The sequence below is a fragment of the Xylaria bambusicola genome (genome assembly GCF_022495145.1).
Source record: "Xylaria bambusicola strain CBS 139988 unplaced genomic scaffold F5B22scaffold_24, whole genome shotgun sequence".
Classification (NCBI taxonomy): domain Eukaryota; kingdom Fungi; phylum Ascomycota; class Sordariomycetes; order Xylariales; family Xylariaceae; genus Xylaria; species Xylaria bambusicola.
The window spans coordinates 150620-176536 of record NW_025953577.1 but is presented as its reverse complement, the minus strand read 5'-3'; the positions used below and the strand labels follow the sequence as shown (position 1 = coordinate 176536).

The window sequence follows — 25917 nt, the reverse complement described above, 5'->3', positions numbered from 1 at the left end:
TCAAAGCCTTCGGTGATGCCGAGCATCCATGGCGGACTCACCACATGCACACTAATTTGCGCTACTCTGCAGCAGTGGTTAGCTTCCTTCACGACGCTGGTTATCCGTAGTTCCACGTGTCGCTCATCTCATAAAGTTACAAGAGCAAGCAATGCTGAATCTTTTTTGGAAGTTGACGACAAGGCGCGAGCTGTCACCTTCAAACAAACTCCTAGTATGCATTCCAGCCCTGGTCAAATCACACACCGAGATGCAGCCAAAACAGCTCGGGTCAGCTGAAGCGGCACACCTCGATGCCATGCCAGTCAGAAGCCGCGTAGCGGCCTGCCCAGAGTTCAGAAAGCTTGTTCTATGCCTGGACACGCTCGGCAGTCTGGCAAGCCACCGGGAGCCGAAGATCGAATGACAACACAGCGCTTCTCGATAATTACGAAGGAAGCTCATGGGTTGGATTCTGCTGTGACCATGAAATTAGATACGGCACGTACCTACCAAATACTATGTAAAATCAATCAGCACGGGGTCAATCGACGGCTTCCCATAGGTCAGCGTGCCCCCAGGACGCGCTTCATACATGTACAAGTAGGTAGAAGTAGGTATGTACATGTAGGTACAGCGTTCCGGAGCTTCGAGAATTGGTCATGGGTCACGAGGGTAGTTATCGGATTGGTATGTATGTCAAATACTACCTACCTAAGCTTGATGCTTCAGATCAAGGCATGTCTCGCCGCTCAAAATCTTATCCAACTATGGCATCCCTAATTTCATCGTCGAGTGCCTCCAACGGGAAGACAGGAAGGTGACTATCTAGTAATTATTTATTCTCAGATAGATACCTAGGAAGACCTGCTGCCTATCTGTACGTAGATGGACTTGTACACATGTAAGTAGGGCCTCTTCCTACTACCTAGGTAAAGATTCAGCTGCAGACAACAACCAACAAAACTATGTAGCGGACTGACAGGCCATGTCCCTGTCACCTCCACATCTTTCCCGGCTGGCGTTGGGATCACTGCATCCCCGTTCTAACCTTGAACGCGCTAGCTTTCGGTTACAAAAGGAAGAAGGCATGCAAGAGAAGAGCAAGACCACGGTGCTTCGAAGTTGCAACTTGCAATACTCCTACGTACGTATGTAGTTAGCTGACGACTACGAAAGTTGGCAATTGCATCGATTGAACTCAACAGTGGGTGATTTGTTCGCATGGTGTAATTGATACCTTTGGATAGCAGGTCCACAGGTACGTAAGTAGGTACCTACAGTGATTTAAATTCCCTATCTACTCGTAGGAGTGATCACAATATCGCACTACTGTAAGTCTAGAGGCACGTAGGTTGAGGTACGAAGTAGGTCTTCCGAGAGACATGGATTTACCATTTACTTATCTCAGGTAAGTTAGACAACTTGCCCAAAGAAGCAGTTGCTTACGCCTTTGGGGAGCTACGTAACTTCAACAGAGCCAGGGGAAACGAGCGATGGGAAAAGAAAGTTTATCTAAGTCCCCTACTTCGTACGTAAATAGATAAGGACGCCAACTTCCTCGCGACGCATGCCTCCCTTCTTTCCAAGTTCCTCTCAGGGACTGTCTCGTGAAGATTCCCAACCTAGGTAGTCATCTTGGGCTCCGCTTGCTTGACCTTCGTTTAGATTGTCGACTCGGCTTTTCTATACCTAATCTTTAATACGTAATTGATTCCTAGCTTCCAAGTAACAAAAGGGAACAGCAGATGATGTCGGGGGACAAGGAGACTGGAGAACAGCAGGTCGCCGCCGATGCGCCTGCGCCTGCGCCTCACAGCCTCGACTCCGAAGCCTCGGCTGGACTGCCGCCCATTGACCAGAAGCCCTTCTCTGAGGCTATCTGGCCCGTCCTAGCTTGCGGCGCAGGTCTCTTTTCCGACGGTTACATCAACAACGTGCGTTCATCCGGCCTCTTAACTCCTCGTCTCCTCCCTTTCGACGGTGCGCCTCTAGTCGGATTGGTCCCGGCCGGCTAATAAGTCATCACTTCCATAGGTCATTGGCTCCGTGAACACTGTCCTCAGCTACCAATATGGCGACCTGTATGACAACTCACAGGCAGCCAAAGTTGTGTCAGCTATCGCATTTGCTGGAACTGTACGTCCTACTCCACCCCACCTACCTACCGCTCACCACTCGATATCCGTAGTTTACGTGAGTCGCCTGGCTTGACTGACCATCGAATCCACATGCAACAGGTCGTTGGCCAACTAGTCTTTGGATATACTGCTGATCGGTGGTCTCGAACGAACTCGCTTCTGATCTCTACGATCATCCTTATCGTCTTCACGGCCCTTGCCGCTGGTTCCTATTACCATGGTGACCCGATTGGCATGTTCAACATCTTAGTAGCATGGCGATTCTTTGTAAGTTACTCGTTACACGCTATTATGATGCGCCTATAAACTAATCCAACATTCAGGTCGGTATTGGCATTGGAGGTAAGAAGAAGCACAACGAAATGTAGCGAAATCTACTAAGACCCTATTTAGGCGAGTATCCTGCCGGCAGTGTAAGCTGCGCCGAGTCAACTGGTGAGCTCAAAGGAGGAACACGGAACAGGTGGTTCATCCTGTTCACCAACTCGACGATTGACTGGGGATTCGTCATTGGAGCATTCGTTCCATATGTTGTGGCCGCTGCGGCTAAGAACAGGTACTTCGGTACTATCTGGCGAACAAGCCTGGGTATCGGTGTTGTCTTTCCGCTTGTCTTGTTCGTGCTACGTTTGAAATTGAAGGAGCCCGAGGAATTCTCTCGAAATTCGATGAAGAATGCCCGCACACCCTATAAACTGGTCCTCAAGTTCTATGGCTTCCGTCTATTCATTGTTAGTCTCATCTGGTTCGTCTACGATGTGAGTCACACCCTTTTCCAGGATTTAGGGTAGCCCATAGGCTTACCTACTTCATAGTTCTCTACCTATGCTTTCGGCTTATATTCTACGCCTATTCTCGCCAACATTTACGGCAGGGCAGATGGTTCGAAGGCTCCTTTGACAACCGTATTCGGATGGAACGTGGTCATCAACTTGTTCTACATTCCTGGAACAATGATTGGAGCTCCTATCAGCGACTGTCTAGGACCCCGCTACACTTTGATTCTCGGTTTCGTTGCCCAGTCGATTGTAGGTTTCATCATGGCCGGAACTTATGCCAAGCTATCCCAGCCCAGCGTCATTGGCGGTTTCGTCGTTGTCTACGGTATATTTTTGAGTCTCGGTGAACTAGGCCCAGGAAACAATATTGGCCTGTTGGCTGCTAAAACTTGCGCGACCGGAGTACGAGGTCAGTACTACGGAATTGCTGCGGCAATTGGCAAAATCGGTGCCTTTGTGGGCGTCTACGTCTTCCCCTATATCTCCGCAGCAGGCGGCAGCTCCGACAACACGGCTTATTACCAATACCCCTTTTTCGTCAGTTCTTCATTGTGCATTTTTGCAGCAGCTCTCGCCTTCTTCTGCTTGCCCAACGTTGGCCAGGATACGATCACTCTCGAAGACGAGAAGTTCCGCGAGTACCTGACCGCCAACGGGTGGGATGTGCGCCAGCTCGGTCTCAAGGCGGGAGAAAGCATCGACACGCTTCCGCAAGAGACAGCAGTGCAACAAAAGGACTAGATTCGGGGTTGTTGATTATTTAGATCTTGAAAGTCTTGCCTATATTTGCGTTGGCTTAGCCCCTTTAGATCCAACAAACGGGTTCCGTGAGAAAGTTCAAATTCTGCGCAATCTGTATCAAGCGTCATGTCATTTTTCATCCCACATTTCGTGATGTTGAGTGGTGATATCCGCCTTCGTACATGAATAAGAAAAAAAAACATAGTTACGATGGAACTAAAAATTGCCTCCTTGGTGCAACTACTTGGGTATACCAACCTGAGCGAAATATCCGCACTTAATAGCGGCTAGCTACTAGTACTGGCACATGAGTGTCTCTCAATTCCAATTTAGCTTGGCATAATGTAGTCACAGTTATTGTATCTCAAGACAACGTCAGCTTGTAAATTGTATATCTACATGTTACCGAAAGCTCATATAGTGCAACACGAACTCTCCAAATACAAGGCAATACCTACCTACGCAGATAGAAGGACACGACAATATACGAAAGTCGGATAACGATATCACGTGCTTCGAAAGAACTCGGAGAGAATGAGTAACTAGCTAGTATATATATATAGATATATCATGACTGTCACATACGAATACAATACATATTTGCAGACTATGCTAAGTCTTCTTGACAATATCTTGATACACTGTCACATTACCTACCCCACTCAGCCAAACTAATCTACTTTCTCCAACGGAAGGTTGCATTCAGACACATTAATTACGTTGGCATGATGTACCTGCATATGCTACTCTATCTGCCGAATATGAAATATATTACCGGAATCGCGTCTCTATGCCACGGTATCTCCTTAAAACGAAAAATTGAGGCGGCTCGCCTACTCCATGTCACTGAAATTGGAATTCAAACACAAACAATATGATTTAACTTCTTTGTTTTATGCGCCGGGGTATGCTATGTAGAAACACTGGTCTAGTTACTGATGATAATAGGAAAATTACAACTCATCGTGGCCATCGAAGTCATCATCGTCTTCTGAGCCACCGGCACCCTGGTACATCTTGGATGTGATGGGGTAGGCGACGCCTGAGAGTTTCTCCTTCTGCTCCTCAAAGTCCTCTGTGGAAGCCGTAGCGGCGTTCTCCTCCAGCCAGTCAGTGGTCTCCTTAATGGCATCGAGAAGCTGTATCGATAATTAGCGACTGGTATATGTTTAGAAAGTGTATTATGGAAAGAACTTACTGTCTCCTTCTCGTCCTCATCGATCTTGCCACCAAGACCGTCCTCGTCGTTGACCTGGTTCTTTAGGTTGAAAGCGTAGTTCTCCAAGCCGTTTCGGGCTTCAATACGCTCACGGGTGGCCTTGTCTTCCTCGGCATACTTCTCAGCCTCGGCAACCATGCGCTCAATCTCATCCTGGGTGAGACGACCCTTGTCATTGGTGATAGTAATTGTCTCAGTCTTGCCCGTTCCCTTGTCCGAGGCCGATACCTTCAGGATGCCGTTGGCGTCAAGCTCAAAGGAGACTTCAATCTGAGGAACACCACGAGGTGCAGGGGGGATGTTGGTCAATTCGAATTTGCCGAGCAGGTTGTTATCCTTGGTCATGGATCGCTCGCCTTCGAAAACTTGGATCAGGACAACGGGTTGGTTGTCGGCGGCAGTGGAGAAGATCTGGCTCTTGCGGGTGGGGATAGCAGTGTTACGAGGGATAAGCTTCGTCATGACACCACCAGTGGTTTCAATGCCCAAAGTCAGGGGGTTCACATCCATAAGAACAACTTCCGTGGTACCCTCCTCGCCAGATAGAACACCAGCCTGAACAGCGGCACCAAAGGCAACGGCCTCATCGGGGTTAATACCCTTGCTAGCCTGCTTACCGCCGAAGAACTCCTCAAGAAGTTCCTGGACCTTGGGAATACGGGTTGAACCACCGACCAGAACAATGTCGTCAACCTGATCCTTAGTCATCTTGGCGTCGTCAAGAACCTGCTTCACGGGCTTCAGAGTTCGCTTGAAGAGATCGATGTTGAGTTCTTCGAACTTGGCTCGGGTCAAGGTCTCGGTGAAGTCTTTGCCCTCAAAGAAGGACTCGATCTCAATACGAGCGGTCTTCTGGGAAGAGAGGGTTCTCTTGGCCTTTTCGGCCTCACGCTTGAGTTTGCCCATGGCCTTGGCGTCCTTGGTGATGTCGACAGAGTTCTTCTTGTTGTAGTTCTTGGCCCAGAAGTTGATGATTCTCTGATCGAAATCTTCACCACCAAGATGGGTGTCACCAGCGGTAGCAAGCACTTCGAAAACACCCTCATCGATAGATAGAAGGGAGACATCGAAAGTACCACCACCAAGATCATACACAATAATGTGACGCTCACCATCGGTCTTGTCTAGACCGTAGGCAATAGCGGCGGCGGTAGGTTCGTTGACAATACGCAGAACGTTAAGGCCAGCGATAATACCGGCGTCCTTAGTGGCCTGTCTCTGGTTGTCGTTGAAGTAGGCAGGGACAGTAACGACGGCGTGGGTGACCTTCTTACCGAGATACGACTCAGCGACCTCCTTCATCTTGCCGAGGATAACGGCAGAGATCTCTTCAGGTGTGAACTTTTTGGGCGAGCCGTGGACATCGACTTGAACCACAGGCTTGCCATCCTTCTCGAGGACCTTGTAAGGGAAGTGCTTGAGGTCAGCCTGGAGGGTCTTCTCGTTCCACTTGCGGCCGATGAATCGCCTGTTAGAAATGATTAGCGAAAACAGTCGTGGATAAATAAAGATGTGTGTGTGCTCGTGCCGCACGCGATATGCCTGCGGGGGACACCACGCTCATCTTGGAGTTTGATAGCGACTTACTTGACGTCATAAATGGTGTTAAGGGGGTTGTTGGCGGCTTGTTGTTTAGCGGCATCTCCGACTAATCGTTCGTCTTCGGTAAAGGCGACATATGAGGGTGTGATACGGTTTCCTTGGTCGTTGACAAGAATTTCAACTTTGCCCTTTTGCATTACACCAACGCAAGAGTATGTAGTTCCCAAATCCTAGACGAAGAAGAAGATGTCAGCAAAAAAGCCTGCGGCGTTGTTGAACTTATGAAGGGAAAGACGTGGAGGTGCTGGCGGTGTGATCTCGACTTACGATACCAATGACCGTGCCGAAGTCCTCCACATCCTGGGCTTGGGCGCCGGAAACGAAGGCAAGTGGGCTGAAGAGGAGAAGACTCCAGGCGATCATGCCGATGGCAATCGCCCAGTAGCTCTGGGATCGTCGAGCCATGGTGAATGGACGACTGGACCACAAGAACGACGATATTATCACAGAAAAAGAACAACGGGTATCAGTTAATTATGTAACAGAGCAAAGAATATAGTAGAGAATCCAGAGCCAAAGCGCCGAAACCTCTCTATTGCCTCTCGTCTAGAAGGTGAGGGCGGATTGGGTTGGTTGAATTGGGTTGGGGTGGAAGAGAGAAATAAATGGTCTGCAGAGGAAATAGAAAGGCTGGAAGGGATTTCCCTTATATGGCCGATGCAGGTAGAAGAAGCCAGAATTGCAAGTGGACAAGTTGCAAAAAAGACACATCTTCAATATCGACATAAAAGTGGGCCCGCCACCAACAGCAAACGATGGCATTGGGTCTCTGGCCAGTGCCGGGCCAGTACTAAGCCAGGACCTCCCCCACCGCCTACCGCCCAGGTAGATACCGCCAGCCCTGCCTACGAAGTACAGCGCTCCAGCAGCGCTCCGGCAGCGCTCCTTCATTCGGTAGTGGGGGACCTTGTACTATACAAGCGATACAAATAGGTATATAGGTCACTGTGGGACATACCTACAGTAAGTAGAGCGCCTACCTAGGTACTTAAAGCCGCCAGCCAGGGTTCGGTGGGGTTACTGGGTCATGCGTCGAGAGAATGGGCAGGCAGCCTTGTACCCCTTGTTACCCCATCCTGCCATGACTGGTGGCGAGTCAAACAGGACAACATGGCCTTAAAGTGCCACCTGGAGGCGGTAAAGAACCCACAAAGGTCCCAAGGCGGTACAAGTAGTACAAGGCACGGCGAGCGTCTACTTAGGTACGAACTTATGTATGTATCTAGATACATAAGTATGTAGATAGGTAGTTTAACAGTTGGGTGGGGGCTGCATGAACCAGATTCATGTATTTCCTTGGGTACCTACATTGGACAAAGTGTCCCAGAATAATGCCAGCTTTCAACAAGTTGGAGCGTTGGTGCTCTGCTGGTCAGTTAGTCATTTACTGAATTCTACACGCTGGCCTGTCTCACATGCGTAGACTCCACGTGGTTTCTCTGTCCTCTCAAGACATCCATCTGCAGTAACATGATCCCAACTTCGGCGGTCTTGATCAAGGAGCCCCAATTGCTGTTGGATATACTTATATAATATCACATTATCACTGATGGCGAGATTCTACAAAAAATACTTATACCATATGTAATATCCCACCCGAAACATCTTCAAGGGGGAAGAAATAATAGCACTAAATGGGATCTGGGATATTGCGTATAGATAGATATATATAGGTAGGTAGGTAATCTATCTCCGGTTTGTTTTCTCCGAATCCCTCCCTCCGACAGTATTGTGCGGGGATCCCTGCTACATGAAATTCTAATTAATGGGCAACGGGAGTACCTAGACTCATCTCCCATCTACCATAGTTACATATATAAAAACTATTGTCTCGATTATCTTCTCTCTTATTGCTGGAGTTTAGATTTTTCACACAACATTCGTCCTAGTTCCTAGATATGCTGAGACGAAGGTAGTTACTACGGCTCATAGGATCACAAGGTCGCTCATTGATCATTCCGGCACATGGAGATGAGCCACTAATGTAAGCATGCAAACGCAACCAAGGATCAGAACGACAAGACCTGTCTACAAGACAGACTTGCAGAAACATGGGTCTGCCAGGACGCATTGCTGAAAAAGGGACACGGAGCCTACACAGGATGCATCCAAGTCAATGGACCCCCACTCACAATGCTGCCTGGCATCCTATCCCTCAACAAGTTGTAAGGTAAAACCTAGTATCACGATCTGGGATGGGACTGCAGAGTTGTGTGCAGGGCAACTACGCTTGTAAATTATATACCAAGTACTCTTGTGGAAAATGTTGAACAACAATGTCTATCTGGCCTATTCCAAAAGGCCGGCTGCAATAGTTTCGCCTCCACTTCTCAAAACCACCCGCTGACCAACTTCTAACGGCACCTTATTATTCATCTTTACCACGATCCTCGCCACACTCGCCGGCTTGATGATTTTGGGCTTCTTCTTTAGCACCGTTCCCTTCACCTTGTCCAAAAGAGCAGGCATCTCGGCAATTTGACCCGCAGCATGTAGACGACCCCTATGCACGTCCACTTGCATTGGCATTAATATGTCAAATGCGAGTACCTTGACGGTGAAGGTATCAATGCAGGCGATGGGCTCTTTAAGATCGCACACAATGTCGCCCACGCGCACATGGATCGGGTCGATGTTACTGAGATGAATCACCACGTTCTGTCCAGCAACAGCCCAGTCAACCGGCTCCGAGTCTAGTTCTAGAGATTTCACATAGGCTTTCTCTCCGCTCGGTTGAATGAGGAGGGCATCACCAGCTTGCAATGATCCGGCGTCAATGCGCCCCGATACTGTAAGCGGACTTTGTGATGAGCGAAACACCTCTGATATAGTCATCCTCAATGGTTTAGTCAATGCTCTCGTCATGGGCTCCGAACCCTCCAACTCTTCAATAAGAGTATTTCCGCCGTACCAATTTGCAGAGGGGTCGGATGACTTGTTGACCAGGTTGTCGCCATTGAGACCAGACACGGGCACGTAGCTAACATTTTTGAGCTGGAATCCGGTAGCAGAGAGGAAACCGGAAACCTGCTGTGATATTTCATCAAATCTCTCTTGTGACCAGGCAACAGTGTCAAGCTTGTTGATGGCAACAATAATGCGTGAGACGCCCATACTGCGGAGGAGGAGGGAGTGCTCTCTAGTTTGCCCTTTAAGGCCAGCCTCGAAGGCACCTGTCGTCGCGTCGACCACCAATATGGCGAAGTCCGCTTGGCTGGCTCCGGCTATCATATTAGGGATGAAATCTCGATGACCTGGGGCGTCTAATATGGTGAAAGATGTGGAATCCGTGTCAAACTTGTTTGTAGCAATATCAATCGTAACGCCACGGGACCTCTCTTCGGAGCGTTGATCCAACACCCACGCAAGCGCGAACGATGATTTCCCGATGCTCTCGGCTTCCTTTCGATACCTTTGAATAGTTCTCTGGTCTACCACACCCAAGTCGAGTAGTAGTCGACCCATAAGGGTACTTTTCCCAGCATCCACATGGCCTGTATTGTTAATATGTTTCAGTAATCAGACGCTAAGTTAATAACCATTTGAACACGTACCAACCACGACGAAACTGGCGTTTTTCTTCTTCTTTGTTCGCTCAAACTCACTGAGAACGTCTAGGTTTTTGCTTTTCGGTAAGGGGGTGTCGTCAACTTTCATGGCCTTGAGCCCATCTATCGTACTTTCTTCTCTTCCTTCGGACCCGGCCTTCTTCTTATTTATGGTTGCCGCTAGTTTTTTATTACTCGCTAGTTCCGAATCTATTAGTATAGTCATGCGTATACCTATTTCGCTAAAAGCGAACCTTTGGATTGTGCTGTGAGGACCACGTCATCGGGACTTGGTTCTGAGAAAGCATCAGCTACTGAAGACGTAAAGCTCATGTACGGTATCGGATATTGATTCCTCGGCACAGGTGAAGCCCAGCTTATAGAGGACCCTAGCAAAGTTTGAGCAAAAGTCGAGGGAGCGGCCAGTATTGAAGGGTCAGAACGCGACTCTGTCGAGATTGAAAGATTCGATATAGCCTCTGTGGAAGTAAAATCTGGTTGTTCGACTGATCCATCAAGAGCGGTCCCGTTTTGTGACTTTGTCAGGGTTGGAGAGGCATTCGCATCTTCCCCGCTGCCCAGTTTTGACGTTTTATTCACCGAAGAGGGCTGGATCAGTTTGTTTGCCAGGTCCGGAGCTGCCTCGTTTGTTGGTATTTCTATCTTTTGATTCTCCAACTTTCGATTTTCGGCCTTTTTTTTGCGGGCTGCTGCGAGCGCTTGAAGTTTGGAAATCTTTCCCGAAGAGCTGGATCCTCCCAGCAGACCCCCAGGTGGCTGAGGCGGTTCGATGAAGACGGTGCGCCGATTATCGGGAATACCCAGCCATGGCATATCATGGAAGAAATGGGCCAAAGGAAGTTGCGGCCTGCGTTCTAGATGCCTATCATCTGTGCGCATCAACGTTAGAGAACGATTGGCCCGAAGTCTTGTCGATCTCGAACCCACCATCGAGCCCTCCTGGAATTACGGTGTAGTCTTGCCCAAAAGCTTCTGCGTGTTGCCTGTTGATGCCTGTGCCGAAGATATCCGTATGAAAACTTAGGGACTTACCTCCAGGCTTGTTCCCCTTCTGGACTGATGATTTGGCGGGTTTTGGTGAGATATACTTGCTCACTAGGTAAGTAATGGATTTGTCGACATCGTAATAGTAGTGCCATAAGGCTTCTTCAATCTGCTGTGTCGTGACCTTGGAGGAATCGCTCCCCAATGCCGCACGAATCTGAGCTGCACCAGCGGTCATCTGGGCTACGCAGCGTGTCAGTTACGGCGTTGAGGGTGAACAGGGTAGGGATATGGTGGTGGCCTGGGGTGATCCCACCTCGATCCTCGGGATCCAACTCATACTCGTCATCTGAGTAGGCTGCACCCTCGTATTCGTCGAGGTCGTTTTCGTAGTCGTAATTCCGATATGCTTGATGCCGTGACATGGCTGCGGTAAGTGAGTCACGCACGTGACGTAGTGCCTGTAGCGTAATTGCAGTTTCTCTCTATTGAACACTTGGATTATGCCGTGAGGGAATGAGCTTCCTCCTTATTCAGATTCTAAATGGTACGAGCAGCGAAGGTGTACAAGAAGAAAAGAAAGGTACAGAGCGAGAGAGAAATTCCTATATCTACTACCTCTACGTGGCCATTCTGGTGGAGGAAACAAGTAGGTAAGGAAGGTTGCTGCGACCAACTTAAAAGGAGGGGCACTGAGGGGCGGAGACTTATGTCTCACCTTATTGCCTTTACTTACATACTTAAGTAGTATGTAGGTGGATTACATAATGCGGCTCCATTGATTTAAGTACCTAGTGATTGCACTAACGAGCTCGGGATGACGCAGAGATTGAAATTAGTACATGTGTAACATGTGGTATTCTATAGCCCTACAGTAGGAGTAGAACTCTGCGTAAATCACAATCAATATTCCTTGTATCAAAATTGACATAAATGCGTTCGTGATGCACGGCACGCTTTGTCGTGCAAATCCTTCCGAGTATGTAATTGAGCATTTAATATTGGCGACAGTACTCTCCCAATCCTGATTCATGACACATCACCATGTACAATAAAGCCACCTGATGTAATTCTCATCTGCCTACTTTAGGCATCCGGGGAACGCACCTAATCAACATTTAGAGATTTGGGTAGTGTCCTAGAATCCCCGCTTTCATGGCGTACCTATCGTGACAGTTCCCGAAACCATAACTTACAATGGAAGAAAGCAACGGTTCTAAAAAAGGATTAGTGGAGATATTTGCACCCCCTATAGATCAATCAAGCTTTCTTCTACGGTAGGCTGTTGAGGTGTATGGTGCGGAGCCGATGGAAAAGGGTCTTGATTAAACCCTGTATAACCAGGTATGCTTGTCTGATAAGCATGGCTAAACTGAGCAGCAGGCTGCTGCTGCTGCTGCTGCTGTTGTTGTTGTTGCTGTTGCCAATAACTATGAGAACTAGGCTGAGCTACCTGTTGATATTGTTGAGGTTGCTGAGGTGGTTGGGAGGGTGGCTGAGCTGGCTGTATACTAACGGAGGCAGGCGTCGGAGGGACGGATTGCCTGTTGAAGTTCGATGTTTGATGCAAGTTGGGGTAAGGCGACTGTGTGGTCTCCAAAGATGTGGTTGGTGTGCGCCCGTCAGCCGGTAACGTGTTGTAATAGTATGCTGCAGTGGAGTCCGCTGATGTTGTCGCTGCTGATTCACGAGTTTGATTATGTGGTGTTTGAGGTGAGGGTTGGGGCAATTGGTTAGACTGTGCGGGTGTAGATGTATGTTCTGGTGGGATAAAGTTTGGCTGGGTGGGATATTGCATGGGAGCTGATGGTGCCTGTTTGTGATAGCTTTCATTGCGTTGCATTGTATGTGGCGGATATTGAGTGGTAGAGGGCATAGAAACTGATGAGCGTTTGTCATAGTTCGCGTATTGTGGCTGTGGTTGTTGCGTATAATCCTGAGCTGAGGCTTGGTGGCCAAAGTTCTGGGTCTGTTCACCGGTATAGAAAGTCTCTGCTCCTGCCGCAGGGCCACCAGGGGTAGGACCAGGGCCCACGGCCGGGTAAGGGTTGGGCGCCTTTCTTAAGCTAGGAGCGTTGTAGCCACCAAGACTGTGTTGGCTATAAGCCTTGGAGAGGCGCTCCTCTAGCATCCTGTCATAATACCGCACGACGGTTGAGAGCTTGGAGTGAAGATCTAATAATGTGTCTGCGTTGAATGTATTAGCAGCGGCAAGATAGAATTGCAAGCATTAATACCAACCATGTTTGCTCATTGTTTCTCCGTAAGTTCGCGCAAGTTTAGGTCTTAGTGTCCCAATCGAGTCATAAAGTTCTTGTATCTGAGGCTCCCTTAGAATGGTACCTGGGGGTTGTGTCTGTAATCTATCCACTAGAGTTGCAAATAAGTTGATATTTTCCGCTTCTACCGGACTGAGTTCGTAGTCGTTTTTGGGGAGGGTGAAATTTGTGGCCGTAACACTATTTGAACTGTTTGTTTGTTGTTTCAGGGCAGCGGCATGTCGCTGTTTCTGTTCTTCCATGTCAGCCAGCGATGCAGCTATGGCGGCCTTCAGATCCTCATCCTCTTGCTCAGCTTCCGCGGACGATGTCGGCGCTTTGGTGCTGGACTGGAAAGCTGATGGTTTATTGTCGGTAGGGGGTACGTATCCCCGCGAATGAGTCTGAACCTCCTCAAGACTCATTGCAAGTGCCTTTTTTAGATCCTCGTCAAATGCATCATCGACTCGAGCGTTCCGTGGCTGCATAGTTGATGTGCTCCGGTTCTTATGAGGGAAGGATGAGGCCGTAGGGGAAACAATGTCTACCGGAGGAGCTCCTTTGGTGGACCTATCCGTCAGCCTAGCATAACAGCCATCATCGACTCGAACAGCTTGCATGATCCCCAAGTGAGGCAACGCAAGAGTTTTAGCGGAACACTGTTGGTCAAAACAATTTCCACAGTTACGACAATGGTGTTTGCGGTTGGTGAAGGTAAACGGGGTCCGACATCGCATACACACGTCAGAATCAGTCCATTCAGGGGGCTATATTTAAAAAGTAAGCTTTATCGACCGAAAAGGGGCACGGCGACGGCAAGACGCACGGCGCTACTGTCAATCATACTGCTCGACACAGTTACTTTAGGAGGGAATTGGTAGCCTTCCTTCTGCAACGATCGATAGACTTCATTGATGTATTGTAAATCGAAGCGGCCCTCAGTTGCGGCGGCCCACGATTGAATTAACTCTAGCATCTTGGTTCGGACGTCTTGGTTCACGGCCGCGGGACCAACAGCATGGAGGAGAGAGACAAGATTGTCCATGAATTCCCGGGATGCAATCTCGACAAGGAAGTGTGAGCCACCATTCTTAACACACGTGTCGGTTAGCTGTAGAGGAGTCAGCAAGGCGATGCAGATTATGTCGAGAACATGGGAGTGAAGCCCGTACATTCAAGGCGCTAAGCTGAGTATTGGGGTTCTTGTTGCCTATGCGACGCTTGAGCGAGCGCATGGCTTCCTTCGGCTGCACTGTCTTTGAACGTATGACATCAGATATTTCAAGGTTGAGAGGGATATCTTCACTGCAAGAAGCAAGCAGATTAGCAGGTATGCGGAATTTATCAGATGTCGGTGGAAACCCATACAGGCTACTGCCGGTCGCCTTGTCAATCTGCTCGTCCAGGGCGCTGTTGGCCGAGGACGACCACCAACCTCCCATCATCGTGTAGATGGTTGCCACGAATCGCGCGACGCACAAGCTAGGTTTGAACTATGATGCGTATCAAAGTCGATCGGGCTGAGTTCTCGGGAGCCTCGCTGCTGTGATATTGGCGGAATAGTCTGCGCAGCGATGGATGACGAATGTGAACATTGGACATTGGTTAGGGGTCGGGAGGTTGCGGTATGGTGGAAGCAAGCTCCCAGACATTAAGAGGTAGCCTGTTGATGTAACTTAAGTGGAGTCTTCTGTATGCCCGACGTATTGTGGGTACCTACCCGCTGGCCTCTACTAGCCACCTACCGTAATACTTATGTAGGTACCTACCTAGGTAGGCACTTACCGCCATGTGCTAGGCACCCAACTAAGTATTGGCAAGGCTCCACTGGCGTTGAGCACTTAGTACAGGCGGGATGGTATAATCTTGGATAGTGGACCTATTGAAACATTACCTAGAGGCTTACGTCGACAGGCTCCTCTGGACCTTAATAAAGTACCTAGGTAGGTACCAATTATCTGGGTAGTGGCAATGGATGGAAAGTAGAAAATTAATAACGTTGGTACCTACCTACCCATGAATTGCCTGAATTGCTCCTACCTAGGTAGTGTTGAAGCTATCCCCAGGGTTTCTTCCACTCCAGAGGCTATGGGAAGCAGTGTTGCCGCGGTTAGAATTAAGGCATATTCGCATTTGATTGCATCTTAGGAGGACTGACCAAAGAACATTGTTATATCGTTGGAGAAAAAGAGCTTCTGGGCCCAGTAAGTGAGTGTTATAGTCATTTATCATGTGCAAGTATCTTACAAGTAAATAGTATGTGTTTATGTACCTAGTAGTAGACGCCCGAGGACGCCCCACCTAAAGCTTAACTAAGCAACTGAACTTCACCCAGCATTACTTCCAAGCCTGTCTGTCTGTCTTACACCCAATCCAATCCGTCCAGATAGCTAGTTAGTACTAGAATCCATCAATGAATTATGCAACTTACCTAGAATCAATACCATCTTCTTACCTCAACTGGCTCTATACCTGTTCAGATGCTTCTTAACACATTCAATATTGACCGCCAGGTCGTCATATTTGTTCTTTATATACCCCTTCGAATTCACTGTTAGAGCAACAGCCTATAATTGCCTTTGTCACCCACCTTTCTTTGAGACCACTTCCGTTCGCGCCCTGGGCTCTCTCGTCCGGCCGTTCACAGTCGCGAACTTGTCCTGAAAGAATGCCCTCTCATTCCAGCGTCCGTCCCCGGAACAATAACGGTACATAAGCTTCTCTGCTTCTCTATACACCGGCGCCTATCCCCTTGTGCCCATACTATCCGCATCGGTATTCTGAACCATTACTCTCTAGATTTGGATCAAGCTGCTGCTTGGATTGTTAGCCCCTCTTTCTCCCCCTCTCTTCTTTCCGAACCGAGTCTCGAGTTATGAAACACGCTTCAGACTTAATTCCGATATGAGTCCTGTCGCATATTCGGGGCCCGTCGTCACCCCTAGCAACGGCACGACTATGTCGAATAACCGCGGCCATGCGATCGACCCAGCTGGAAAGGGGCCAACTGGGGGAGTGGCTTATGGTAGAAACTCGGGTTCGGGCAAAGCACCTTTTCGCCACATAGACGACATTGTGTCAGTAAGCGTTGATCTTGATCCTCATACAACCTTGCGGAAGGTTCTCGAGGCTGGCGATGCCCACATGCGACAAGCTATTACCTACAAGGATTTTGGCCGGCCAGATTTCGCACTTCAAGAGTATATCAAAGCGTTTACCATCGCCGTGGATAAAGTGCCTAAGCACAAGGATTATCCTTCTCTCAAGTCGGATCGTGGAGACCTGGGCCGTTTATATCATGCTCTCAAGGTTAAGATTACCAATAATGGGGTTGCATACGATAGGATCAAAGAAGACATCAAAGAAGATAACCGGAGAAGCGGTGTACTTCCTACAAAATCTGTTGTCAAGTCGTTGGATAATCTGCTTCCGGACCTGCCTAGCGTACCATCCAAACCACCATCGCAGCACTCAGTCAGCAATCCCGATACGCCACACAATGTGTCCACGAGTACCTATGCTACGCGATCTGATCATTCGTCGCATGACATCGCTAGTTCAGGGCGCAAGGCAAAGCCTACCGTGCATCCAAAACCCCAGGCGCTACATGGTAATTCGATTAAATCGGTGCCTGACAATGCTTCACCTGATCTGGTAGCTCGTTTTGCGAAACTCCGTGATCCTCAAGACTCCAGAAACAATTTTTCCTCTCCGCCACTGGCGAAACCCAATGGTCCTAGAGACCTTCCTCTCACTCACCGGCCCCCCCTTTCAGTGCGCAGTGCTTTGCCAGCTATGCCTAAAGTCCCCGATGCCGTCTATAGTCCTGCTAGAGGCACTGTAACAAGCGAGGCTGCTAATCTACCTTCAAGCACGCCCCGTGGCATGTTTAGTCGGACGAACTCACTCGCGTCAGTTCCTAGTACGTCTTCCCGGACCTCTATGGAGAACATTTTCAGGACTTTCAATGGAGAGCAATTCATCACTGCCCATACATACGGAGAACCCCAAACAGCTTCAAAGAGTAGTCTACAAATATCTGACGGAGAACTCATAACGGTCCAGGAATTGTTACGGTATATGCGAGATGGGAGTACGAGCATTAAAACTCTCATCATTGATGTCCGTGATCGTCAATTATTTGACGAGGGCCATATTTTCTCGCAAAACACAATTTGCCTTGACCCTACTATCCTTTCACGTCCGGGTATTTCGGCCAGCGATATAGTCGACAGCATGATTCTTGCTCCCTCGAATGAAAAGTCGGCGCTTGAGCGGCGTGATGAGTTTGATTTGATTGTCTTTTACGACCAGGATTCTAAATCTATACCTCAAAGGATCACACGTAACGCAGAAGAGGCTGTTGTATTCAACATTCAGCACGCCCTAGTCCATTATGGCTATCCTAAGCAGCTGAAGCATACTCCAAAACTCCTTGTCGGAGGGTTAGATGCGTGGATCGATGCAATGGGCAAGCAGTCCTTGCAGACGTCAGATACACAGTCAATTCGCCGACATGTGACCTCTACATCTGCTAGTGCGCGTCGGCGACTAAGAAACAGAACGTTGAAACCAGAAGAAGTAAACACATTCGAGGACATCATTCGACATGATGAGGATGGAGACTTTGACTATGCTAAATCTCAAGAGGACTTTATGCGAAGATTTCCAAGCATAAGGGAGCCAGAGTCTATGATATCTGGTGAGAAAGATGGGGTTTCAGTTCGAAGCATGGGCTCTGCAGGTGAAGAATTCTTGAAAGATATGAGTCCTACACCACCTGTTCGTCCGAAGCCCGCCGTTGCTAGAACAAGGTACAGTGGGCTTGAACCTGCAGAAGAACACGCACCTGGGGCTCTTGCCATGATGGTGAACCCTTCGTCCATTCCGAACGCTGCTAAACCCACGGGATTGGTCAATCCAGGTAATTGGTGTTATGCTAATGCATCTATACAAGCACTTCTGGTGTCTCGGGGCTTTATAGACGAGTTTTTAGATCCTCAATGGCCTACGAAGTATCGTCCGGATGTTCCAGTCACCGACCCCTCTTATAACCAGTTAATGTGCAAAATTCTCGGCAATCTATTCCAATGGTTGAGCCAGAAAAGTTTTGTCACCATGAAAGCTTCAACCCTCATGGTATGTTTCATAAAGCCCTACTTGAATGTCCAGTTGCTTACTGAAAATAGCATTATTTGAGGACCATCCATACGGGTTATAGCTTGAATGGAAGAGAATTTAGGTTTGGGGATACTCATCAGCACGATTCAGACGAATTCATTACCTTTATGTTTGGTCAACTTGAAGCCGAGACTCGTTTCAAGATGTCAAAGAACATTCTACCACAGCTAGATACCACTCAGCCCGTAGGATTCATTGTAGACCGATGGGGAAATCGTCCCAACAATACTCTCATGAGCCGGCATTGGTATTTATTGGAGCTTCACACCTTCGCCTGCAACAACTGCCAGGCACGGAACTACATTGTCGAGGAAGCAGAGAGATACCAGTTTCCGGTCCCACAGGCTGAGAAGGTTTCACTGGCAGATTCTGTCCAAGAGCACTTCGCAGAAATCCAGGTCGACTCAGAGTGTGACGCGTGCAAGTCGAGAGGCAAAACCCTCCGAAAGCAACTTGTGCGCCAGCCTCCGTTGCTGCGCGTGGGGCTGCAAAGGACCAACCAGGCCGGCTCGATCAAGACGCACACGCCAGTGGAATTTCCTTTCCACAATTTTGACCTTGAGCCCTATGCTATTGATGGTGAGTCGAGATCACAAATCGCCAACTTGCTGGGTGGCGACGCAGCTGAGGGATTTGTTCGCGATACGGTCTATTCTCTGTATGCTGTGGTCAGCCACTCCGGGTCAAATCTAAACTCAGGCCATTATATCTCTTATGTCAAATCCGACAAGGGCACATGGACACAATGTAATGACACCAGAATCACGACGGGCATATCCGCCGCGAATGCTGAAAAATCGCTTCATAATTGCGAAAATCGTTTCACGCCAACACAACTATACTACAAGCGGGTGCCAAGGTAGGGAGCGCTCGGTTGACTTCCCAATCCTCTATTCGGGACACTAGGGCATGAAAGCGTGCTACGGGGAAACACAGGAACACTGGAGTCGCCACGAGAGGGTGCGATACTCAAATGGGAGGCATTGCAACGAGGCGTTAGGGCGCTGAGGGTCTTTACCTAGACGATGACATGGGGCATTTGGAGACATTAGTTATCCTGTTATATTGCATGCAACGGGTATAGAGATATATCTATGTGTGATATAACCCATCTCGACAACAAGCGTTCGGTGATTTTTTACGGGAAATAAAGTACATTCATCCTGGGCCGTGAAGGATTTGGCATTCCACAGTCTGCATTGAAATACCAATATGAAGTGTTGTGTCATCTGATGGCCTCCTATACTGGTACTGGTCTTAAGATACCGAGTGACACGTGCTATTGTGAGGTTTATCCATAGGAGAAGGAGACCAGAGCTAGGGAAAGTAGGGGGGGAAAGGGAGCAGAAATGATGTCCAGCGAAGTGGAGACCAATGACGACGGTTGTAGGCAGGCTTCACTCCCGCCTTAAAAACATCAGTACTACAAGGTCTGCTAGTGAAGCGAGTCTTTTCCAATCTGATGCATCCTTGTTAGTATGAATAGATTGATTCCCTGCGGCACAATTTAGACCATTTCGCGGCAATTAATGAAGCTGTACGAGTCACAGGAATACCGTAAGTAGAACCGAGGTACATGTTTGCGTTTTGGAACTCGCGTACAGGGAAAATGCATGGAGTGCTATGCAGGTACTTACCTAGGCCCGAGAATCTGTAAACATGGGCAACGGCTCGCTAACCTTCGGTATCTACCCTGGCTCGCCCGAGCAGTACCCTCCCTGCCGGTTCGGCTGGCCTGCCCTGGGCAGACCTGGGCCTACAGCAAACTCGGCTTGCACTAAATCTCCGATGCCACCGTTTATGTCATAGCACACGACACGACCCATACAGTAGCAGCGTAGTTATTATATGATTCAAGTACTCCGGCGCTCCCTCACGAGTCCCCGTCTGGCTCTCTGCTTTTGTATCCTATTACCCATACTCTCCAGCGTGATAACGAACCATATCCTCAGCTCGACGACCCCGGCCATGGCTCTTGCGACGCAGAAGGAGGGTGTTCTACCCTTGCACATGGTGCAAAAACCTCCCTTCATGGTCCAAGACACAAACGCTCCCGAAATCGAGGGCGAGTCCAGGCCGTACCGGCATTTCAAGGCTCAAAACGGCCTCATTACCCGCCCTTCTCCCGACATAGCTACTGTCTATGACCTGTTTACGACGACTGCGAAGAGATATGGCGACAAGGCCGCAATCGGCTCTCGTTCCTTAGTGAAGACACATGTCGAGAAGAAGAAGGTGTCCAAGGTGGTTGATGGCGTTACGTCCGAGGTCGAGAAGAAATGGACTTACTTCGAGCTATCTCCTTACAAGTTCCTCACATACAAGGAGTATGAGGCGCGCGCGCTGAACGTCGGTGCCGGCCTCAGAAAGCTAGGCTTAGAACCCGGCGACAGGATACATATCTTCGCCTCGACAAGGTAGACTCCTCTTGAAGTCCTCCCTCACTATCCACCTCCTACTTGCTGACGTGATGCACAGCGCAAACTGGCTTTCTCTGTCGCATGGATGCTCTTCGCAGTCCATCACTATCGCTACCGCCTACGATACGCTTGGCCCAGATGCTGTGGAGTATTCACTCACACAGACTGAGGCCAAGGCTATGTACACCGATCCTCATCTCTTTAAGACGGCCAGCCGTCCCCTCAAGAATGCAAAGGAAGTTAAATATCTCATTTACAATGACTCTACTAACATGCCCATATCGGACGAGGAATTGGCTGAATTTAAGGCGTCGCACCCTGAGTTGACTATTCTATCGTTTTCCGATCTGGTCGCTCTCGGTGCCGAACACCCCGTGCCCGCTGTCCCACCTAAGGCAACAGATCTATGTTGTATCATGTATACTAGTGGCTCCTCTGGTACTCCTAAAGGTGTACCCATCACGCACGAAGGCTTGGTTGCTGGTATCACAGGCCTATATGAAGTTATTGCCGAGACGATTTCTTCTAAGGAGGTTGTTCTCGCTTACCTTCCGCTTGCACACATCTTAGAGATGGCAGTGGAGAACCTTGTTATCTTCATAGGAGGAACTCTGGGATATGGATCTCCTCGTACCTTGGCTGATACCTCGATGCGAAACTGCGCTGGAGACATGCGCGAACTTGCACCCACAGTCATGATCGGTGTACCGCAAATCTGGGAGACGATCAGGAAAGGGATTGAGGGCCGAGTGAACTCCGGCAATATGTTGACGAGAAATCTTTTCTGGGGCGCCTACAACTTAAAATCACTTCTTGTCTCGAGTGGCTTACCGGGTGGATACATCCTTGATGCATTGGTCTTCAATAAGGTTCGATTACTTACGGGAGGCCGCGTGCGTTTTCTCTTCAATGGCGGTAGCGGCATCTCTGAGGGCACCCTGCAATTCATGAGCAGTAAGTCGTCCTGATATCATGCAATGCCCCCCACGACAGAAGATAGACCTTGTAGTTTTCGCATGCCCCTGAGTTAATGGCCAAGGGTTCGCCTTTGTGACCAATGCTGACTGCAACGTATGAATAGTGGTGTTGGCACCTATGGTCACTGGCTATGGTTTGACTGAGACATGCGCAAACGGCGTAAGTACATTTTGGAATCGCCTAATACAATCATTACTGACCTTGGTGCTTTTAGTCTTTAGGATGCCCGCTGCAATGGACGTCTAACGCCATCGGCCCAGTGCCACCCTCAATAGAGCTCAAGCTCGTTAGTCTTCCCGACCTCGGCTATAGCACATCTTCAAATCCACCTCAAGGTGAAATCCTTTTGCGTGGCGCAGCCGTGGCCAAAGAGTACTTCAAGAACCCCGAAGAGACGGAGAAGGCGTACACACCAGACGGGTGGTTCCGAACAGGTGATATTGGCGAAGTTGATTCGTTCGGCCACGTCAAGATTGTGGATCGCGTCAAGAACCTAGTCAAGCTGCAAGGCGGTGAATATATCGCGTTAGAAAAACTCGAGGCCATCTACCGTGGCAGCAAATATGTTAACAACCTTATGATCCACGGCGACAGCTCGCAACCGCGCCCAATCGCCATCATCACACCAAATGAGAAGCCACTCGCAGAATTGGCTCAAAGCCTGAGTGTCGACCATGGCAACATGCACCACGACAAGAAGGTGCAGGAAGCGGTACACAAGGATCTGATAGCAGTAGCAAAGAAGGCTGGCCTCAACTCGCTCGAGATGGTGAGCGGCGTTGTGATTGTCGAAGAAGAGTGGACACCGGCAAGCGTAAGCGACCCTCCTGCTCACAAGACGATGATATAAAGCACTAACATTGAACTAGGGCCTTGTCACGGCGACGCAGAAGGTCAACAGGAGAGGCTTGAGAGATCATTACAAGTCAGAAATCATGAAATGCATGAAGGCGCAGTCTTCGTAAGATGGAGTAACACAGCGTGGCTTTGATATTACTTGAACGGCGAGTTTGGGGCCATGCGATCATGTCTCCTGAAGTTGTATAATGTGGGTGATATAATTCCATTGTAACTTGATTCCCCTTTAGTTTGAGAATTAGGTAGATACCAAAGACATAGAGAAGCGCAGGACAATAGAGGTCAGCATCAGCATGTATGCATACATACATAAAATAGACAGCTATATTTACTTAGCTATCTAGTACCTACCTACATAGAGGTATATAGGTAGGTACTGACTTACCTGATATACATGGAATATAATATCTATGGGAGAAACTGTCAGCGACATCTTGCCTGAGGCTTCAAGCACTTCGTACCGCCAATACATAGGTACATACATACATAGGTAGGCATCAGGTCACAAGTTAGGTAAGAATGTAGATGTTACCCAGGCACTAATGTAACAGAAACACCAAATTTGGTGGGGCATCGATATTACCTCTGATTACCTAGCTAAGTACCTAGGTACAGTCTGCTACAGCTAAATCGTAGTAGGTAGCTACTGGGGGGTCAGTGATTCGTCCAATTAGAGAGCTAGAATGGCAACAGCGATGGATAGTGGGGTCTCGATAGATTTTAAGAATTGGGGGAAGAGATTCCACAATCCACACTGCCCACCAAGCAAAGGCACGACAAGGCAAGGCAAGGCGGGAAGAACTACCGCGCCAGACTCCAGCAATACGAATCTTCTTTTCATCTTGGAGCTTCTTTATGACAGCCATACAGCTGTACATTGCCTAGACTACCTACCCTCACCACCAAGTTAGGCTCGAAAGAGCTGCAACTGTCGGCAATATGGCCATGAGTACGCACTTCCTGCCCCGCGCCTCTGGCTTTTGGCTTTTGGTTTTTGGCTTTCTGGTTAATGTCTGCTAACAATCTATGGCCTCCACAGATCTGGACTTATCAAATGGTATGCCTGATGTGAAAACTCCATGATCGTCATTACAACCGCTGACCGGAATCTATCATAGCCGCCGTCATGAAAGACGAGCAGGGCCGGCCGTTCATCGTCGTTAGAGAGTATGTCAAACACCCACGCAAACCCAAGACTTCAGAGGGAGCTATACCGACGAGTATACTACAGACTCTAACACTTGAGACTTAGTCAGGGCAAGAAGAAGCGTCAGTTTGGCAACGAGGCTGTGAAATCGCATATCCTTGCCGCCCGGACCGTCGCCAACATCGTGAAGACCTCTCTCGGGCCCCGCGGCCTCGACAAGATCCTTATATCCCCCGACGGCGACATCACTGTCACGAACGATGGTGCTACTATTCTACAGCAGATGGAGATCTCAAACCATGTCGCTAAGCTTCTGGTCGAGCTCTCCAAATCACAAGATGACGAGATTGGTGATGGGACAACCGGCGTCGTCGTCCTAGCCGGTGCGCTGCTGGAGCAGGCTGCTGAGCTCATAGACAAGGGAATCCACCCCATACGGATAGCAGATGGTTATGACCAGGCCTGTGATATTGCCGTAGCCGAACTCGACCGTATATCAGACACTATCGAGTTTAGCAAGTCAAACACAGAAAATCTAGTCAAGGTCGCCCGCACAAGTTTAGGAAGCAAGATAGTTTCTAAAGCGCACGATCAGTTCGCCAACATCGCCGTCGACGCCGTCCTCTCGGTGGCCGACCTCGAGCGTAAAGATGTCGACTTTGAATTGATAAAGGTAGATGGAAAAGTGGGCGGCGCATTAGAAGACACCATTCTCGTCAAGGGTGTTATTGTGGACAAGGACTTCTCACATCCCCAAATGCCCTCGGAAGTTCGTGATGCCAAGATCGCCATTCTCACATGCGCTTTCGAGCCTCCGAAACCGAAGACGAAGCATAAGCTAGACATTGCGTCGGTCGAGGAGTACAAGAAATTGCAGAGTTATGAACGAGAAAAATTTATCGAGATGATTCAACAGATCAAGGATGCTGGTGCCAACCTGGCTATCTGCCAGTGGGGTTTCGATGACGAAGCAAACCATCTGCTACTTCAGAACGAGCTGCCTGCAGTCAGGTGGGTTGGCGGCCCCGAGATCGAGCTGATTGCTATTGCTACGAACGGCAGGATAGTACCGAGGTTCGAGGATCTAAAGCCAGAGAAGCTAGGAAGTGCGGGCATTGTCCGAGAGATGACTTTCGGCACTACTAGAGAAAAGATGCTTGTGATCGAAGAGTGCGCCAACACTAGGGCAGTCACGGTCTTTGTCAGGGGCAGCAATAAAATGGTAAGTTTTTTTTTTTTTTTTTTTTTGAGTTTTTTTGCTTAATCAGCCAAGCTGGTAATAAAAGTCATAGCGGTTCGTGATACTAACTATACCTAGATTATTGATGAAGCCCGCCGCTCACTACACGACGCCCTTTGTGTAGTCCGCAATCTCGTGCGTGACAATCGCGTCGTATACGGTGGTGGCGCTGCAGAAATCGCCTGCTCCCTAGCCGTCGAGGACGCAGCTGTTCAAACACCGGGTCTCGAACAGTATGCCATGCGGGCTTTCGCCGAGGCGCTCGACGCTGTGCCCATGGCGCTAGCGGAGAACAGCGGTCTCAACCCCATCGCCACTCTAGCTGAGGTCAAGTCCCAGCAAGTACATGCCGGCCCTGAGGGTCGCGGCAAGCTAGGCGTCGACTGCATGAGCAAGGGCTCCAACAACATGAAGGATGCCTTCGTCATCGACCCCCTTATTGGCAAGAAGCAGCAGCTCATGCTTGCCACCCAGCTCTGCCGCATGGTCTTGAAGGTCAACAACGTCATTATCAGCGGCTCAGGTGACCAAGATTACTAGATGGTGTTAAAGTGTCTTAACAGGCCTATCCGCACTTGTCATCCTGCGCTACTTTTCTAAGAACCAAGGCACGCGTTATAGAGGATACCATGGGAAATGATGAGAAAGGGCAATGCAAGCACCTTGCTGTGTTGTTCTAAATGTAATCATTCGGTAAACATTGAACGTATGGTTGAACTTGACATACATACCAGGTAGATAGGGGCTCAAAGGCAGTCAAGGCAGATAACATAATCTCAAGTGATAATCTTGGCAACACTTTCTCAGCCAAAGCTCTATGA

At 48.9% G+C, this 25917-nt stretch overlaps 7 protein-coding genes across 7 annotated transcripts; 4 read left to right on the top strand and 3 right to left on the bottom strand.

The window, feature by feature from the left end:
- Window positions 1-1730: 1730 nt before the first annotated feature.
- Window positions 1731-3640, top strand: F5B22DRAFT_647112 (putative MFS phospholipid transporter; the record flags this gene model as incomplete). Its single annotated transcript, XM_047978823.1, has 6 exons — window positions 1731-1916; window positions 2017-2118; window positions 2220-2387; window positions 2444-2462; window positions 2514-2878; window positions 2936-3640. 6 exons carry the CDS (start codon window positions 1731-1733, stop codon window positions 3638-3640), a joined length of 1545 nt encoding a protein of 514 aa, XP_047830226.1.
- A 953-nt stretch (window positions 3641-4593) lies between these two features.
- On the bottom strand, window positions 4594-6866 carry F5B22DRAFT_636767 (heat shock protein 70 family; the record flags this gene model as incomplete). Its single annotated transcript, XM_047977336.1, has 4 exons — window positions 4594-4779; window positions 4839-6327; window positions 6447-6631; window positions 6729-6866. 4 exons carry the CDS (start codon window positions 6864-6866, stop codon window positions 4594-4596), a joined length of 1998 nt encoding a protein of 665 aa, XP_047830225.1.
- Window positions 6867-8596: 1730 nt separating this feature from the next.
- On the bottom strand, window positions 8597-10104 carry F5B22DRAFT_608996 (P-loop containing nucleoside triphosphate hydrolase protein). Its single transcript, XM_047975107.1, has 2 exons — window positions 10016-10104; window positions 8597-9955 (listed from the first exon to the last, which is right to left on the bottom strand). The coding sequence occupies exon 2, from the start codon at window positions 9924-9926 to the stop codon at window positions 8751-8753; it is 1176 nt and encodes a 391-aa protein (XP_047830224.1). The 5' UTR covers window positions 9927-9955; window positions 10016-10104; the 3' UTR covers window positions 8597-8750.
- Window positions 10105-12155: 2051 nt separating this feature from the next.
- F5B22DRAFT_209005 (uncharacterized protein) lies at window positions 12156-15012 on the bottom strand. The gene is made up of 5 exons (XM_047969659.1): window positions 14641-15012; window positions 14445-14577; window positions 14099-14383; window positions 13256-14039; window positions 12156-13201 (listed from the first exon to the last, which is right to left on the bottom strand). Exons 1-5 carry the CDS (start codon window positions 14715-14717, stop codon window positions 12264-12266), a joined length of 2217 nt encoding a protein of 738 aa, XP_047830223.1. The 5' UTR covers window positions 14718-15012; the 3' UTR covers window positions 12156-12263.
- A 587-nt stretch (window positions 15013-15599) lies between these two features.
- Window positions 15600-19316, top strand: F5B22DRAFT_656434 (uncharacterized protein; the record flags this gene model as incomplete). Its single annotated transcript, XM_047979959.1, has 2 exons — window positions 15600-18411; window positions 18462-19316. Exons 1-2 carry the CDS (start codon window positions 16177-16179, stop codon window positions 19314-19316), a joined length of 3090 nt encoding a protein of 1029 aa, XP_047830222.1. The 5' UTR covers window positions 15600-16176.
- Window positions 19317-20421: 1105 nt separating this feature from the next.
- Window positions 20422-22816, top strand: F5B22DRAFT_647107 (acetyl-CoA synthetase-like protein; the record flags this gene model as incomplete). Its single annotated transcript, XM_047978822.1, has 5 exons — window positions 20422-20870; window positions 20932-21827; window positions 21955-22010; window positions 22066-22665; window positions 22721-22816. 5 exons carry the CDS (start codon window positions 20422-20424, stop codon window positions 22814-22816), a joined length of 2097 nt encoding a protein of 698 aa, XP_047830221.1.
- A 652-nt stretch (window positions 22817-23468) lies between these two features.
- F5B22DRAFT_608918 (chaperonin Cpn60/TCP-1 family) lies at window positions 23469-25908 on the top strand. The gene is made up of 5 exons (XM_047975106.1): window positions 23469-23658; window positions 23749-23766; window positions 23828-23876; window positions 23962-25078; window positions 25175-25908. Exons 1-5 carry the CDS (start codon window positions 23649-23651, stop codon window positions 25634-25636), a joined length of 1656 nt encoding a protein of 551 aa, XP_047830220.1. The 5' UTR covers window positions 23469-23648; the 3' UTR covers window positions 25637-25908.
- The last annotated feature ends 9 nt before the right edge of the window (window positions 25909-25917 follow it).

Coding starts and splice junctions, on each gene's coding strand:
- F5B22DRAFT_608996 (XM_047975107.1), bottom strand. CDS start 9,926: ATGGGTCGACTACTACTCGACTTGGGTGTGGTAGACCAGAGAACTATT.
- F5B22DRAFT_209005 (XM_047969659.1), bottom strand. CDS start 14,717: ATGATGGGAGGTTGGTGGTCGTCCTCGGCCAACAGCGCCCTGGACGAG. Junction 14,578..14,640: donor AAGGCGACCGGCAGTAGCCT/GTATGGGTTTCC, acceptor TGCTTCTTGCAG/TGAAGATATCCCTCTCAACC. Junction 14,384..14,444: donor CTCAGCTTAGCGCCTTGAAT/GTACGGGCTTCA, acceptor ACTCCTCTACAG/CTAACCGACACGTGTGTTAA.
- F5B22DRAFT_608918 (XM_047975106.1), top strand. Junction 23,877..23,961: donor CCGTTCATCGTCGTTAGAGA/GTATGTCAAACA, acceptor CTTGAGACTTAG/TCAGGGCAAGAAGAAGCGTC. Junction 25,079..25,174: donor TCAGGGGCAGCAATAAAATG/GTAAGTTTTTTT, acceptor AACTATACCTAG/ATTATTGATGAAGCCCGCCG.